Below are 17,178 nucleotides of genomic sequence, written 5' to 3' on the forward strand. Positions count from 1 at the left end.
GGGCTGACATCAATCAGACTCTCCTCAAAGATCTCACATAGGGGCTGATACCAAACACTTGCCTAGCTAGCCCAGAGAGCCAAGGATGTTTCTGTCACCCAGAGCAGATGCCAGTGGCATTGACAACCTGGGAAATGGGTGGAGGTCCTGGGGTGATATTGCCATCTTTTTGCTTTGTTCTGACTGTAGCAAATCCCATCTCAGTCCAGCAAGACCCAGTCATCTCCCTTCGGGATTGGAACAAGCCACACCTACCCGGCAGACCCCTCTTCCTACAGTCCTCTCTCCAGTCCAGCTACCTCCTCACCCAGCGGGAATGCCTACTCCAGTCTTGCCAACAGGACTCCAGGGTTCGGTAGGTGGGGAATGAGGGAAAGAATTCCTAGCAGAGTCAGCAGAAATGCTTTCTGAGCATACTGAATTTGAATAGCTGGGCCCCAAGTACCCAGAATACTTGGGACAAGATCCAGAGGTCTCCAAGTGCCTTTCCTCTCTCTGGCTGTAAAGAGGAGGCCCAGGGTGCTCCTGAGACACCAGGTGCTTAGACCTTGACCTTAAGAGTTGACTTTAAGACTTGATAAAGTTCCTATGCACTCATGTTATCTAATGCTATTTTGATCCTTTCTGGCCTTTGGCAAGGACTTTCAGGTCCACCAAGTCTTATTTCAAAAGACTAGAGAATATGAGGATCATCAATGATGTCAATAACACTGTAAAGTTCTCCCTATTTTTAATATCATGAAAGGAATCCTGACTCATTAGAAGACCATCTTTCTCAGCTTTATTAACAAAGGGTTCTGGGACCTACTGTCTCAGGAGCCCTGCCTGTTTTTCACTCTGTATATTGACAAAGCCCCTGGGGCCTCTCTCACCACTGGGACTCCATTTCACCAGAGGATCCTGGTAAGAAGCCCAAGCTGCTACTACCTCATCACAGTGCTGTCATTGCATGACATTGAACAATGAGGTACTCAGGGCTTTTCTCTGCAGAGCACATCATCCTCAGTTGAACATGAAGCTCAGCCCAAATATTCAAAATTCCATTTGCCAAATCACAGGCTTCTCTTTAAGCAGCTTATCTGACAGCCTTAGGAAAAATGCTATGCAGAGACCCTGGTCATAATATAAAGTTGCCACCTACTCCCCATTCCCTTTACCTCCTGCCCCACTCAGCCTATGGTCCTGGGAACTGCATCTATTGACCCCTGCCTGTTGTCTCCCTGGAATCAACTGTCCCTCCAACATCAGTCCCGTTTACTTTAGCATGTTCACATTCTCAACCGTTGTGTGTTATTAAATGGCACTAGGTTTAGAAGCACAGTGTCCCTTCAGGAAGGAGCAACCTCTGCCAGGTGCACTCAGGTTAGCAGCCCTCAGCTTAGTACCCATTCTAAGGTAGAGATCTCTAGTAGCCAGGAGAGTACCCACCTCCCCTGCTGTAACATGCGAAAACATCCTGTACAGCGGAGTCTGTGGAGAGATCCCTTTGCCCCCTCCTGAAGGTGGGCCTTTGCAGACTCAAAGCACGATAGGTATCTAGACATTCCTGGAAGCAAGAGGGACCTTCTACTCTGACTTATTCTGATTTACACCTTTGTGAGCACAAGGCCCTGTATGTCCTATCTGGCCCTGACAGCTACCAAATAGAAGGGTTGGCCAGTGTGTCTCATAATGTTAGGAGAGTCTCCAGAGGAGACTGAGCATCCATCCCTGGGAATGCCTTAGAGCATCTCTTTGTGACCATAACAAGACAGGTGGAAAGGCCACTTCCCTGCCCCAGTAGTCCATGCCTTTTGCTCTGTGCATCTGTCCAGTATCCACCAAGCAACCACCAGGGCCAGAAGTGTAAATGGAGATGGGACACAGGAAAGACAAAGCCCTACGTAGACATCACTGCCCACCTCTGATGCCAGGAATAGGATCATACATGGGACTTTGGACCCAGCAGCCATTTCTACAGCAGCCTCAGTGCTGTCTCACTCTTGAATGGTAATAATTATGACACCAGGTAATCATTATTGGATGGTTACTATAAGCCAGACAGTAAAGGCTATATTCGACATTTTATACATTTGAATTCTTTTAATGATCACAGTAGCCCTAAGAGAAAAATATCTTTGTTATTCCCATTTCACAGAAAAATACACTGAGGTACAAGGTTGATAAAGCTCAAGGCTTTACTGAAGTATTTGGGAAGCCAGAGTCAAAGACTGTGCTCTCACCCACTGCTTGGTGCTTCCCATCCCCTTCTTGTCCATCCCTCAGGAGATTTAGAACTAAGGAGGAACTAGGTGCCCTAGGAGATACCCCATGATTTGTATTCATGAGAAAGGAGCTGGAACCCTTTCAGTGAGGATGTGAGAGACTAAAACAGAGACATGAAGGACTGAGAAGCTTCACATGGCCTGACCATGGCTACATTATGTGTTAACTTGGACAGAAGCAGAATGTGAGACTCCTGCCAACTGTGGGGTCAGCTTCTGCTCCATAGGGCTTCAGGAAGTAGACTGGCAGTGGAGGCACATTGGTCAAGGTCAGAGGAAAGAGGGTGTATGATTAGGAACAGAGCCTAATGGTTGTTTACTCACACCCTCAGAGGTTGTTCTGAGGGCACAGTGCGGAGATGTAGGGAGCAGAGCAGATAGAAGGGTGGATAGAGGGGGAACAGAGCAGTCTCCATTAATGGTCAGTTTCATTAGGTACTAAATAAACATAAACAGCTAAAACAACAAGAGTGCTTACATTTGCAATAGACACGGTGCCCTAGCCCTGCACATGCATGGCACTGAGTGCATGCATCAGACAGCTGCGGCCTAGGGGCCTCTGGTAGGCATCAATGGGACCCCAAGCATGGTAGCACCCTGGCAACATGGCCTCAGCTAGTTACTTTCAACCAGATGCCAGAATCCAGAGAGATAGCATAGTCTATCCTGTCCCTCCTCACAAAGGGCAGGAGCAGACGGGTTTGAAATACCTGCTGAGCAGACACTGAACATCACCTGCCACAGCCCAGGTGGCTGACATCAAGGGGCAACCACATAACATGTCACTTTTGAACAGTGCTTCAGTAGTGCTGAGCTCCTCAGGAAACTTTACAGATTGAATTAATACATTGAATGGGAAAAGTGCCCTGCCTGAGTTTTGCCTTTCTGTGAACCATGCGGGTTTTGTTCCATGAGCTTTCAAGCTTCAATCCAAAGCAATTCTTCCATTTCTGGTCTATTGAGTTATCTGAAGCTGTACACTGTCACATTTGTGTTTCCACACTTAGCTTCACTTTCATTTTGGCTTAGGTCACAGCAAAACCTTGTCATGAAATGCAGCTTCCAGAAGTAGAAATAGGAAGCCACTCAACTCAATGATGTAAGTGCTGACATATCCAGGTACTTGTCTCCTTAACCATCCTGGTACAGGGTGTATAGCAGCCCGGCCTAATCAGGAGACCAATGATTTGAACAGGGAAAGTTTAAAGATTTTTTTTAATTAATAAAAAATGGTAAACAAGGAGCCTGAGGAATACGGTAGTAGCACAGGTGGGCAGCAGCTTCTGCCTTTGAGGCCAAGGGTAAGTAGACAAGAAAGGAACAAGAGCTGAGAGCTGAGTGCAGTTGTGAAGTCCTATTTGCAGGCTGAGGCAGGAAGATCACAGCCAGCAACTTGGGAGGATCACAAGTTCAAGGCCAGTGTGGGCAATTTAGCAAGACCTTGCCTCAAAATAAAATTCAAAAAGACTGAGTATGCAAGAACTCAGAAAAGGAGACTCCACTCCACAAAGCCTGAGATTCAGCCTGGGAAAGGTATATCTTTCACAGAGACTCACAGCTGGTAAATTTGCCAGAAGCAGCCTGCCATCTGGCTGAGAAATTCACTAGGGGGTAGTGATAGACCAAGACTAAACTGTAGAAATCTCCCACCAGGCGGCCAGAAGTTTCACCCACAGGTGAAAGGAGATGCAGGCAGGTGAACACAGGAAGCATCCCTTGGTGTGGTAGAGCCACACATCCTCTGCATTCTGCTTGCTACTAGACACCTAGGAGGAGGAAACCCCACCTGAAACCAGAAGAGAAACACTTCCGCTTTTCATGCTCATCTCTCCAGCACCCTCGATTGATGAAACCTAACACTGTGCCAGCCAGTGCAGGAGAAAAGTTCACAGGGCCCGGTTCTGATGTGACAAAACAGGGCAAGGAAGGGTAGACTTAGAACCAAGAGCAAGAAATTGGTAACTAACACATGTACGCATGATCAGAATCCCCAAATTGGTCAGTTTATGTCTCAGCTACGACAGGCATCTGCTCATTGATATGATGTTTCTTGGAGAAATGCAAGGAGCCAGGCACACGGGTTGCTCAAAAGGAAGTGGCTCACATTTGCTGCAGCATGCTCAAGTGTGGCGAATGTGTGGCCCACATTACATTATTTTCTTAGCAGCATGCTTTCAGATAAAATGGCTTGGCAAGCACAAGCATTGCCTCCCTGTTCAGCATCTGCTTTTCAGTTTAGGTGAAGTTGAGGTAACTAAAGAAATTCACTCATGCATGATCAAATTGGGTCATAACACATGATACTGACAACCCAAAGATGGACCTCTTGCAAAGCATAAGAAACACATCCCTGATGTTACCTTTCCTTAAAAGATCCATGTCCATCTAACCTGTCCCACTCAGCCCAGATTTACTTTAGAGAGGGGAATGTAGTGAATTTGTCATTACAAAAATATAATTTCTCAGAAAGAAGTAGGATACATAATTACAGAGTGGAGCAGGGGAGGATAAATTCATTGAATTTCAGTAGTCTGAAATGTTTATAAACACCTGCCCCTACCTACTCCCCAGATCTTGATCCTGGCCCCAAACTCAGCCCTGTACATTTTCAATAGCAAATTTTAAAGGATTGTAGACCTTCCTGGTCCTATTAGTTAGTCTTGAAAAGGTGAGTTTCTAGCCAGAAAATTCAGAAAGTTTTTGGTCCTTGCTAAGATGCCTAGAAGGCATTTGTAAGATAAGCTGCCCCTCTGGTGATCTTTGTTAGCTTTATCCAGCAGGATTTCTCAGCCTCCACACTATTGACATTTGGCACTAGATAATTATTTCTTGGGGGAGGGGTGCTGTCTTTATATTATAGGGTATTTAACAGTGTCCCCAGCCTCTACCTACTAGCATTCCTCTGTTTATGATCTTAAGAAATGTCTCTGAACAATGTCAGATGTCTCCTGGTGGTTTGCAAAATCGCCCTTGGTTGAGAACCATAAGCTAAATAGGACCAGATAGAACCTCTGAACAGGATCTCAAATCAGGTTTGAATTGCTGCAAAGCACCTTTCCAAATCACCTGAATCTTACAGGGAAAAGGAAGTTGTGATCTCTGCCCCTATAGCCTAGGAATCTAAAAGTTCCTCAAGATCTGACCTGTGGTCTGCAAGCCGACCTGGCTGTCCCAGGAGTGGCAGCAATAATGACCCATGTAGGCACCAGGCCTGGCCTGGCCCACACATCTAGCTAGGGCAAAGCAGCCTGGCCTGCCTTAGGAAGCCAACCGACCAGAAGAAACACATGGCTGGAGCCCAGCTTATGGTTTGTAACTACATATGGCTTTCAAAATAATAATGTAACACCAGGATGTTGGGAGCCAATGGGTTTTTGTCTAGAAAGATGCATGTACATTTTGGGTGCAGCCCATTTGTAGCCCCTGCTGACTATCTACTTGCACTGCAGTGGTCATGCTGTTGGTCATGCTTAGGCTAAAATCCCACAGTGCTATCATCCGGGAGGGTCACAGTGGAGTTCATGCTCATAATCTAGCCAGAGAGATCACTGATCCAATGTAGGGAGGGAAAAGTAACCACTTCCAGTAGCAGAACTTTTCAGTATCCCTTAATTGCCCTGTCTCATGGCTGGTGGGCTCATCCTTCAAGTCACTGCTTTGAGGTCATCTCCTCCAGGAATACTCAAGGCTGAGTGCTTTTCTGCTTTCGTGCCCTCCACAGCTGCCAGTGCATCCCTTAGAAGAGCTTTCAACCATGCTGACTGCTTAGTTCCTCATCCATTGTTCTCAGTGGACTGTCCAGTGTCTGTCACCCATCTTGCCACACGGGGTATCATATCCAGTACATACTAGCCTTTCATTTTAAATACTTTCTTTACAAATAATACATGGACTTCTGTATCTGAAAGGTCTAGGTTCAAATCCTGGGTCTGGCATTCATATGCTAAATGAGTTGGACCAATTTCTTGACATCTTTGAGCTTCATTTTCCTTATCTGAAAATGTGGATATCGAACACATTTTTAGATCCAGAAATGAATCAAAATAAAGTACGTAAAATATGTAGCATCATGCATTGGTCACAGACATTCCTCAAAAAATACTAAGTCCCTTCCATTCTTCTTAACTATTTTATGTATTTTTGCCACAATTTTTTGCATTTCAAAGGCAATTCAGTTTATGGATTCTTTCTTATTGGAAACATTTAAGAAGAGCACCTCCCTTGGCAAAAATTTAAGAATTTTTATTCTGAAATCTTTTATCTGTAAATAATAGAATCAAGTACCCCCAAATATGAATAGAGAGCTACTCTGCTCTACCCTGCAGTGTCCCTGACTGTCGCTGAGGTAGGGCTGATGAGAGAAAGTGGAACTGTTTCATTTACAAGTCAGCTATACCCAGGAAGCCTTGAATGCACAGAAATAAATGTTCATGGGTTATCCATGTTCATCTTACTCCCCTTTCACTCCTCCCTCCCTCCTTTATTTCTTCCTTTACTTCTCTTCTTCCTTCCTTTCTTCCTTCTTTCCTTTATTCTTCCTCTTGAAGCCTCCAATATTCCAAGCAGTTTTCTCAGTAAAGCCTGGGGTAGACGTAAATAAGATCCTTGGCCTTAATTTACTCCAATTTAGGGTAAGTTAGTATGATATGATGAGCATTGTCATGAGAAATGATGAGCACCAGAGGTAAGCAAAGAAGAGACAGTGACTGAGGAAGTCAGTACCATGGGGCCACATGTGATTAGGGCTTTGAGCATGAGTAGAATCCACATGATAGAGCACAGGTACAGTAGCATAGAGAAGTAACTGCATGTGATATTGGGGGCAGGTGTCCAGGGGTTGTCATGTGACCAGAGGAAGAGGTGGGGTTACAGAGGCAAGAAGTGGAAGATAGGGCTGGAATGATAGAAGCCACATTACAAAAGACCCTGAGATTGTGTGCTAGACCTCACAGATGGTGGTCAACCATCCAGCATTTTGTAAGCAGTAGACTCTGCTTTGGGTCAGCAGCAGGAGATGTATGGATCTGGGGGGACTGGGTGCAGGTGTAGCTTCAGAGCATTGTGTGGCAGTGTGATGGGGGGAAAAGGAGGTAGGAGTTGAGATTTAGCGGTTTTTTGGTTTTTTTTTTTTTGGTGGGTGGGAACTTGATAGAACCTCATGATTGGACAAGAGGTGTTGAGAGAGAGGAGACAGTGACAGTCCTGGTCTCCTGCTCTAGGCTATGTGAGGAAAGGAAATGATCACTTGAGGCAGGAAGAATTGAAATTGTCTTTCTACTATTCAGCCGTGTGGCCCAGGCACAGATAATGGATCCAAAGCTCAGGAGAAAAACCAGAATGGTAAATACCACCAGAAACCTGATTTGGTCTTCCCTAGCTCCCCTCACTCCCATCCTTGGTGCAGCCATTTCAGTTGGCAATTCACAAGTCTAGGCACTTCTTTCTCCATCCTATCCTCAGATTCATCCACTTCTTTCCAGCCTGCTCATGTTCCATAGCTCAAGCAACCATCATCTCTTGCAAGGATTAGTATAGCAGACTCCTCCTCACTGGTTTCCTTTTCTCACCTCTTGTCTGCTCTATTCCTTTTTTTAACTTCTTTTTCCCTGTCATATTGTCCATTACCCACTGATACAGTGACCTTCCTGAATTTACAGATCTATGTGTACTGTACCCACACTTTAAAATTTTCTGTAGTTCTCTATTACCCTCAAAAAATTGGTCACACTGGTAGTTACACCTGACGCTGGCTCACCCTGCAACCTCATCTCTTATCGCCTGCCTAGTTCCATGGTTCTCATCCATCCTGAGCTACCTGTGGAAACCTGGATGGCGTCATCCTCTTTCACCCTTAGGCCTTTAAACCGACTGATCCTTGTGTCTGGAATTCTTTACAGGCCTACACCCGGTTAGCTAGTCATTTCTGAGATCTCTGCAAGCCTTTTCTCTTCGCCATGACTAAGTTAGGTACCCTCTGAGGGTTCTTATCCTTTTTCTGGAAACCCTTTAATAGCAACTCTCCTCTGCAGAACTTGTGCTCACTCCTCTCCCAACCATGCTGGAAGCTGCTCAAGATAGAAGCATTCTTGTTCTCCAATGTGTACAGAGCCTGTGTCATCATAGGTGCTCATGAAACATTTGCCACATGATAAGTGAGAGGTCAATTCCTGGAATAGAAAAGGTTCCTCCCAGATTTCCTGCTGATGGGAGAGAAGGAACCCCATAAGAGATAGTAGAACTAACATCAACAGCAGTCCTGGAAGTCAACAAAATATTACCAAAATGAGCAGCAGTATGTTGAATATTTGAGAACGATTGAGAAGAATGAGAACTCTGAATGCCTACTGGATTGGTTGTGGCAATGCATAATGGTGTGTCGAGTGACCAGGGCTCAACAAGATAGACACACTGTCAGGAAGGGTTGTAGACATTGAATCATGATGGGCAGTGTTCAATAGGAGACCTCGTTGGAGCAGCATCCCAAAGCAGACCTGCAGGCAGTTATTTCCTTCAACACCCGAGGACATTCCACAGCCTGCCTGGTGCATCCCACAGCAGAGGTGGCCACTCTGTTCATCCATCCTCCCACCAAGCAATGGTAGACCAGATTGTGTCTAGCCTCTGAGGCTCTAGAATGAGACTGGTGCCTGTCAAGTGGGAATCCTAGCTGCTCATTTAATTTGGCACAGTTGTGAACCAGGCCTGCTCTCTACCCACAGCCAATTCTAGACTTTTTTTTTTAAGTACTATGAATTGAACCCAAGGATGCTGTACTACTGAGCTACATCCCCAGCACTTTTTATTTTACATATTGAGACAGGGTCTTGCTATGTTTCCCAAACTGGCCTTGAAATTGCAATCCAACAGCAAATTATTACTATTAGAGTTCCTTCTGGTCCTTGATTTCAGTTTGGGAGTCTTGGGAAAAGACATTTCAGATTGCTAGATGCCCTCTATACACAGTAGACTCCATTCTGAGCCAACCGTTCTCATCATGCACAATTTGAAAACCGCCAGTGGTTAAGGTGTTAAAGGGAGCTTACATGATTTATTAAACCCCTTGACATCTCAGGCAGTAAGTACAGAGATGTGTGTAAGAGAGGAAGAGAGAGAGAGATTTTTCTCCCTGGATCTCACCTCAGATTAGCCAGGCACCCCTGCTAAGGATGGGTAGGTGAGGTTTGTCGACAGTCAGGATGACCATTGGAAAGAGCAAGATGGGGCAAAATAGAACTGGGCACAGTGACATATACCTATAATCCCAGAGATTTGGGAAGCCAAGGCAGGAGGATTACAAGTTCAAGACTAGACAACTTACTGAGATCCTGTCTCAAAAAAATAAAAAGGACTGAGGGCATGGCTCAGTGATAACGTGGCCCTAGGTTCAGTCCCCAGTACCAAAAAGAAAAAATAATAATAATAATGAGCTTAGTTCAGAGCTTGACAAAGCACCACTGTCTCCACAATGCACAATGTTACTGAATAATTTGACACTGATGGTGGCAAGGGGGTTCCTAAGGTTTGAGATCTGCCTTCAGATAACTTTTTAAAATGGTACTGTTTCAGGCTGGGGTTGTAACTCAGTGATGGAACATTTGCATAGCATGTGTGGGACCCTGGGTTCAATCCCTACCTAGTACTATAAAAAAAAAAAAAAAAGAAGAAGGAAGCAAGGAAGGAAATGAAAAGTGTAATTTTTCTTAATTCTCTTTGGGTAGGCAGGGGTAGTTGAGCTCAGTAGTTGAGCACTTGCCTCGTATGCATGAGGCATGGATTCAATCCTTAGCACCACATACATACATACATACATACATTAATAAATAAATAAATAAATAAATAAATAAAACAAAGATATTGCGTTCATCTGCAACTGAAAAAAAAAATGGGGGAGCTGGGGATATAGCTAAGTTGGTAGAGTGCTTGCCTTGCATGCACAAGGCCCTGGTTTTGATCCCTAGCACCATCAAAAAAAAAAACAGGGCTGGGGATTTGGCTCAAGCGGTAATGTGCTCGCCTGGCATGCGTGCAGCCCAGGTTCGATCCTCAGCACCACATACAAACAAAGATGTTGTGTCCACTGAAAACTAAAAACAGTAAATATTAAAAAAATTCTCTCTCTTTCTCTCTCACTCTCTCTCACTCTTTCTTTAAAAATAAAAAACAGAATTCTCTTTGGTTGAATCCTTAAAATGATTTAGAGAAAATTCTGCTTATTTTTAGTTTTCCTGTTGAGTATTTTTAGTAAACTGTAGCAGGAAGCAAAGTGGCTCTCATTTATAAAGTAATTTGCTGATTCCACAGAGGAGCTTTATCTTCCCATCTGAGCAGTGCCCAAATTCCTTCCTTCTTAAACAAACTAAGAAATATTAAGATGCTGAGGAATACTTGACAGAGAGCCACAGAGAATGGGACGGGGTGGCTCTGCCCTGCAGCAGGACCAGTGGTACAGCTTGGTGAATATGAAGACAGCTGTGAGGTGAGCCTCTTCCCTAGCAGGCCAGGTGAGAGAGCAGCCCATGAACAGAAGGGAGTCCAGGAATCTAGAAGGCTGCATCTGCCTTCACATGCTAGGGAGAGGAACTCTCCAGCCCATGCTGCTGGTCCCAAATGTGGCTGGAATCCAGATGAGCAGCTTCATGAGCAGCCACAACAGAGGAAAGGGCTCCAAGGCTTGGAGCACCCAGTCACCTGGGAGGTGCTTTCCATGGAGAACCGCCCCCCAGCCAAGCCCCTGCACCATTCTGCAGAGGCCCCATGCCTTTCACCCATCTTGTTGTCTGTCAGTCAGAGGAAGAAAGATGGGAGAAGAAACATGTTCCTAGGAAGGAGGGGCCCTTAGAGCTGGAGTGGTTCTTAAGTCTCATGAAACCAGGGATGACTTTTAAAGAAGTGTCCTGTACGTCGGCTCTTTCAGCTGAGAGTGGACAAAGTAGCGGGCAGTTCCAGGGGAGGCCCTCAGAAGTCTGGTCACAGTGGCAGAGCCAGCACCACGGCCAGCAGAGCGGTGAGCAGCACTCCCACCAGCAGCCCGGTCAGACTGAAGTGTTCCAGGTAAATCGAGCGAGCACCGCCTTCTCGTAGGTACCGGCGCCTTCTCTCTGCTTCCTTTCCCCCTTGGTCTCTGCCGCACCACCGCCCACCCGCTAGCCAGTGTGAGTTCTGGCCTGGCCTGGGGTTAGAAGGGGGTCCAGGAGTAGAAGGTCCCATCCTGTCCAACCAGAAACTGTGATGCACTCAGGGAGGGGAAGGGGACTTTGAGCTGAGGCACACAAAAGAGGAGGCTACAATTAGAGATTCCTCCCTGCCCCAGCTCAGAGCTGCCTAAGAGAGGTGCATAGAGTAGAAGGCTAATGAGGGTTGGCCCTAGTGCTGGGTCCATTTCTCCCCTGCGAGCTTTCCTTACCTTTGGCTGTCCTGCCTGCTCCTCACCAGCCTATACCCAGGACAGGAGGATGTCCCTCTCTAGGACCTTGCCCCAGTGCCAGGCTGGCCCTGGTTCAGCTCTCCTCTTGGTTAGGCTAAGGGTGCTGCCCACTGGCTAGAGGTACCTGAGATCCTTTCAGTTCCCTACTACCAGTTCTCTGGGCTCTGCTTTCAGCCAGAATATTTTTCATGGGAGGTTCTGAGTGCATTGCTTCCCCCTTCACCGCAGTGAGGTCCATCCCATCAGATCCTTGCAAGCAGAACCCAGGCATCTCCAGTAGGGTCATAGAGCCCTGTCCTGTCCTGGCTGCAAAGCAGGGCTAGGTGCAGGAACCATAGCATGGGAGGCTATGCTCAAGAGTCAATGCTCCATTTACTTCACCCTCATCCCAAGCTTCTTTCCTACCAGGTCAAGAAGTACCCTCACAGACACAGATCTAGAGCCCAGGTATTGATGAGGTTTCCACAGAGGCAGCATACTATACAGTGTGCAGAGGAGTGCCTAATCCAACCCTTCCCTTGTGTCCCCTTATCTACCACATCAGCCCTTCTTCCTCAATGAGGACTGTGGATTTCTAGGAGATAGGCAAAATATGCCTTGTTTCCCAAACTTATTTGTCCACAGAATTCTTTTCTCATGCAGCATTATATGAGCTGGGAACTTAACAATACAACAGGACATATCCCATAAGGAATTGAGATGTTGCTACTCCTGTATTCTAAATGGGTAGTGTGAGGTTCAGAAGACTTGTTTAAGCTGAAGTCTGCTACACACGGTGAATACAGGCTGCAGATCTCTCCACTCACTCTTAAGCTGCATAGCGTTTGTCGCATTTCAACCATCTGTACTTTGCTTGGTGCCAGGCTGGGTTGTCCCCACCAGTTGGGGCTCATGTCCTCACCCTGTATCCCTGGCTCCATGTTACATGTATAAAAGTTGAGCCCTACTGCTGTTTACCAGCTAGCATGGCAGCTTCCTGGGGAGGACAGTTTCCTAGGGTCTCAGACATTTGAGTATCCCTGCAGAGCATCCCTTGGAAGGTTGGGGAATACTCCTGAGCTGTCTGTTAGAGAGATAGTTGTGAGGCTGTGTGTGGCCGGCTGGGCTCCTGGGACATACACAGTCCATGGGCAAAGAACCTGACTGCCCCATGGCTTTCTTCTCTTCTTTTCTCTTCTGCAGGACATGCTGCCAATGCCAGGAGATCCCACCCAGGGGACTGGCAACTATAATATCGAAGACTTTGCTGACCTGGGCATGTTCCCACCATTTTCTGAGTAACTGCGGGCAGAGCGAGGCTCCCACTGTAGAGTGCTACCCACGCCATGACACCAATGCCCATGTGAATGGGACCCCCCTAGCCTGGCTTGCCCTGATGCAGGACCCCCCACCAAAAGCACCCCACCACCCCCACATACCCTAGGCACAGCATCACTCAGCTCTAATCCACAGCCATGGCTTCTCGGCCACGGACTAGGGGCCCTGCTTTTAGATGTTTGGGAACCCATTGTATTTATTGTATTTTATCTGTGTGTGCTTGGAAAGTGAGCCTATTGGGTCCTTAAATTCAGTTGTGAATAGTCTCTTAATAGATAATTTACACACATAAAAAGTTCAGTCAATGCCTAGAGCGACTAGCACACCATCACACCTGCTGGGGGTGCTGAATCACATTATGTCTTGCTTTTCACTACTGCTGACTGGGTGGGACTTGGGGGGCGGGGGGGTTGGAAGAAGAGGCCAGCAGGATGCAGAGCCTTTGTTCCATGCACTGGAGCCAAGTGGCACAAGGATGCAGAGGTGGATGCCCTTCAGCTCTGCTAATCTTCTATGTGCCCATTATGCTTTGGGACATATTTACTTTGTGCAGTGAGACATGAACTTTCTGTCCTAATGAATGTGTTGTGCCTCGTGTCCATCATGTGTGGCCAGGGTGAGTGTATAGAATCCAAAGTCTGTAGTAAGCATGAGAACTGAAGTGAGTGGCCCCCGTCTCCAAGCTCAGGAGCATCCTGATGGAAAGACGATCATCCTGGGACCCAGGAGCTGGCCTGACCAGCAGGACTCAGCAGGCTAGCTCTTCAGTAGTGACACCAGGAACCAGGAATGGGGACCTGCTTACCTTAATAGGTCAGTTCTTGGTCTACCTACCTACTGCAGATCCAAGCCCTTCCTAGAGGAACTAGCGCTGTCCTCCTTTCAGAGCCTCATAGGAGTGCTTGTCCTTCCTATTTGTCTGAACACGTGCTTCTAATTCCATGTAGCTGTCTCCAGCCCTACTCCATTGGGAGAGGGAGCTTGTCCCCACCCAAAAATGCAGGAAAGCACACCTTGAGGTCACAAAGGCATACAGGTGTGGATGGCAGGGGCAAGATGCCCAGCCTCCTCAGGTCTCATGCCACATTCTGCTCAGTGACCTGGAGGAGGCTTGGGACCACCACCCCGCTTTGTGTGGAGAAATGCACTCTGGACCACTTTCCTCCTGGCCACCTGAGCCTCTGTCCTGTGCTTGGCAGCAGGTACAGAAGTACCTTGGGATGGACATGATACAGATCTGTGAGGCAGAAGACTCAAACTCTGGTTCGGTTCCAACTCTGATTCTGCCACATGTCCACATGTCTGATTGTCTCAAGACAAGAATATGATCTGACTTCTAGAAGTTTCTACTTGGGTAACCCCTTAACCCAGAGTCCCTGGCTTACTGTGTTTTACTCAGATTTGAGAAGATGAGTTTAGGACCCCATCCCCCCACTTTCACGTTCCTCTACTTCCTCCCCTACTCTTTACATGGACAAGGACTCCCTTAATTTCCCTCATTTTCTTCTTTTCCTATCCATCTTTTCTAATCCCCATCCATCAGCCCACTGATGCCTATGTGAGAGAGAAGTCACACAAGGCTGCAGATACAGGGACCCACCTTGTGGGAAAGCCCTGGAGTATCTATCTCCTGTATCCCCTTGGAAACTTCTCACAGGTACTGCTTAGTTTTATAAATGCTCAGAAACAACCAAAGTGTCCCTACCCATGGATTCTGGTGTTGGTTCTAGGCTGCCTGAGAGCAGAGTAAACCCAGTGTGCAGGAAGAAGCCAAGGGGAGAATTGCTCTGGTTCTTTGAAGATCCTGTTTTATACAGCAGCCTGTCTGGCATCCAGGGAGATCCATGTGCCCTGTGTTTCTGCTGAACTTCAGAAAGCCCAATATAATCCAGTAGAATGCCCTTTACCAGTAACCAGCCTCGGTTTCAAGACTGATGGAGCCCTGATTTTATGGTTTCTACAGCAGCTCTTAACCCTTTTGTAGTTGATGGTGAGTGGTCCTGAGTGTAGGTGCATGAGGAGCTGGCTCCAACCCAGAGGCTTCCCTGCAACTGGGGAAATAGGAGGTACCTGACACTCAGAGAGCCCTAACAGGACCAGCCCAGAACAGTTGTCCCTCTGTGCCACCTACCCTCTATCCCCCTCTGCCCTAACAACATCAAGCTTGCCCTGGCAGTGGGCATGATTGTCTCCAAAAAAAGATACAAAAATAGCTTTTGAAGCAAAATGTTTCTCAATGGCATGAAAAATAGACGTCATGTGGCCTTTGGCTTGTGACTTCAGGAGTTTAGGGGTCTTGTGTTTGATTTTGCCTTCTGTTTTTTGGAGGGAAGTCAGGGACTTTTCTCAGGTGCCCACCAGAGGTGAACACCTTGGCCATGACTGTTTCTTGGCACTGAGGGGACGTTGAAGAAATAAAAGGACCCTTCCTCCAGGTGACCTTGCTTCTATTTTTCTCCCTTGACTAGGAATTTAGGGGACTGCCAACTCAGTTTTTAGTCCTATGAGGTGAACAGGGAGCATCACGATTCGATAGAACCACACTTCCCTTCTCAGCAGATTTGCTGCTAGCCTTCCCACTTACTTTCCTTAGCTAAGCAAGCAATAGGTTTTCCATAGAAGGGGGCCCAAATGCAGCTTTACTGAGGCTCCACCAAGACTGCACCAGTGACTTGTGGGAGTGGCCACGAATGGTTCTAGAATATTCTGCCTGAGTGTCACTCCTTCCTAGCTTTGCTTTTAGTGTTGGTTTCAGGGAGCAAGAGAGCCATTACAAACAGCCACCTTCTCTACTTTCTAACACAACTAATTCAACATTTTTTTTAATTTCAGGAATAGTAAATGTTGCAAATAGCAGAGATGGAGAGATTATGAAAGTTAATGGAATTTACACCAGAGAGATTAAATGTTCTGTGTCAATGAAGCAACTGTGTGTTCCCCAGATTACAGGTATTGGTGCTCCTAGTTAGTTGGTTTAACCAAGAGATGAGGCAGACCCCAGGAAAATTAGTTGCTCTTTCCCTGCCTGCAGTGTTTTACCCAACTAATGAGCTCTGTGAAAACAGAGATCATTCACCTGTCTAGGCCACCTGCTCCTTAACAGTCATGACCTGCCCCATAAACAAGAGCAAGCCTGTTACCCAACAGCTCTAGCAGTGACAAGTCAGACTAGAAAAGCCCTTTGTATTATCAGAAAGGTGTTTGGTCATTAAGTTGCTGTGTCCTAACTTACCATGCTACTACCTGTTGCTAGTGAGTCCTGTGCACTGAGGAACCATGAGCCACCTTGCTGTCCACTTTCTCCTCCACTGCCTGGACCCTGAGAAGCTTGAAGAGCCTTACTTGAGGGTGCAGGCACATTGTCACATGTAGGTGTGTGCCTGGGCCTTGTGGCCAGAGCTGGTTTTATGGCCAATCAATCAGCCAAAGTCTGTGGGGCACTAACAAAAAAAATGGGTTTTTCAAGACTGCGCAGAAATGGGTGGCTCATTTCTAACAATCTGTTTCCTAAAAAAAAAAAAGATTCCACAAGCAGGCTTCAGTGGACATTAAGCACTTAATCATCTCTCCTTTAACCTTTCTTCTTATGGATGTGAACTGTGCTGTGGGTAAATCATTTGTATTTCTTGAATGTTCTCTATGACTAACAGTTATTAAGTTGGTTGTGTATATGTATAACTAATGTAATTGCCTTTTAAATTTTCATTACAATAAAAATGACTTTGCTCTGAACAACCCATGGCCCAGGCCAGCTTTGCATTGAACTTCTCACAGAACCTGTCTCCTGGAGTTCAGGGATATCTTGCAGCACACCTCGTCCCTGGAGCTGTGTTGTGTCATGGTCCTTCAACCGTATGTAGTGTGTGTATGTTAAAGAGCCATCCTTTGAGAGGTCTAGCTACATAGGATAGAAAGGGAAACTAATAATCCTTGAGCTTCTGTGTCAGGTAAGGCTCTCTAGAAGCTTTTTGTACATGCTATTTGTTTAATCATTACAGATTTATGATATGTGGTTACCATTCCTAGTTTGAGGAAAACCAAGACTCAGAGAAGTTAGGTGACATATCTAAGAACACAGGAAGGCAATGGTAGAACCAGGATTTGATCTTGGGTCTCACCACAGAACCCTGTGTATGTGTTTGTGTCCCTCTTCAAACACTCTTACTTTTTTTA

General features: G+C 46.4%; 1 protein-coding gene across 13 annotated transcripts in view; it reads left to right on the forward strand.

The window, feature by feature from the left end:
* The window catches only part of Arnt2 (aryl hydrocarbon receptor nuclear translocator 2), a 177,455-nt gene extending 160,715 nt beyond the window's left edge, over window positions 1-16,740 (forward strand). For 6 of the 13 annotated variants that reach the window (XM_078051085.1, XM_040275013.2, XM_040275017.2 and 3 more), the window contains 3 exons: window positions 190-355; window positions 11,179-11,341; window positions 12,871-16,740. In XM_078051085.1, coding sequence (XP_077907211.1) covers window positions 190-355; window positions 11,179-11,341; window positions 12,871-13,111 — 570 coding nt within the window. In that variant the 3' untranslated portion in view covers window positions 13,112-16,740. Of the gene's footprint in view, window positions 1-189; window positions 356-3,293; window positions 3,364-11,178; window positions 11,346-12,870 lie in introns of those variants that run through there. The other 7 variants (XM_078051086.1, XM_078051087.1, XM_078051083.1 and 4 more) reach the window with 6 other exon arrangements.
* The last annotated feature ends 438 nt before the right edge of the window (window positions 16,741-17,178 follow it).

The sequence above is a fragment of the Ictidomys tridecemlineatus genome, chromosome 5 (genome assembly GCF_052094955.1).
Source record: "Ictidomys tridecemlineatus isolate mIctTri1 chromosome 5, mIctTri1.hap1, whole genome shotgun sequence".
NCBI lineage: Eukaryota > Metazoa > Chordata > Mammalia > Rodentia > Sciuridae > Ictidomys > Ictidomys tridecemlineatus.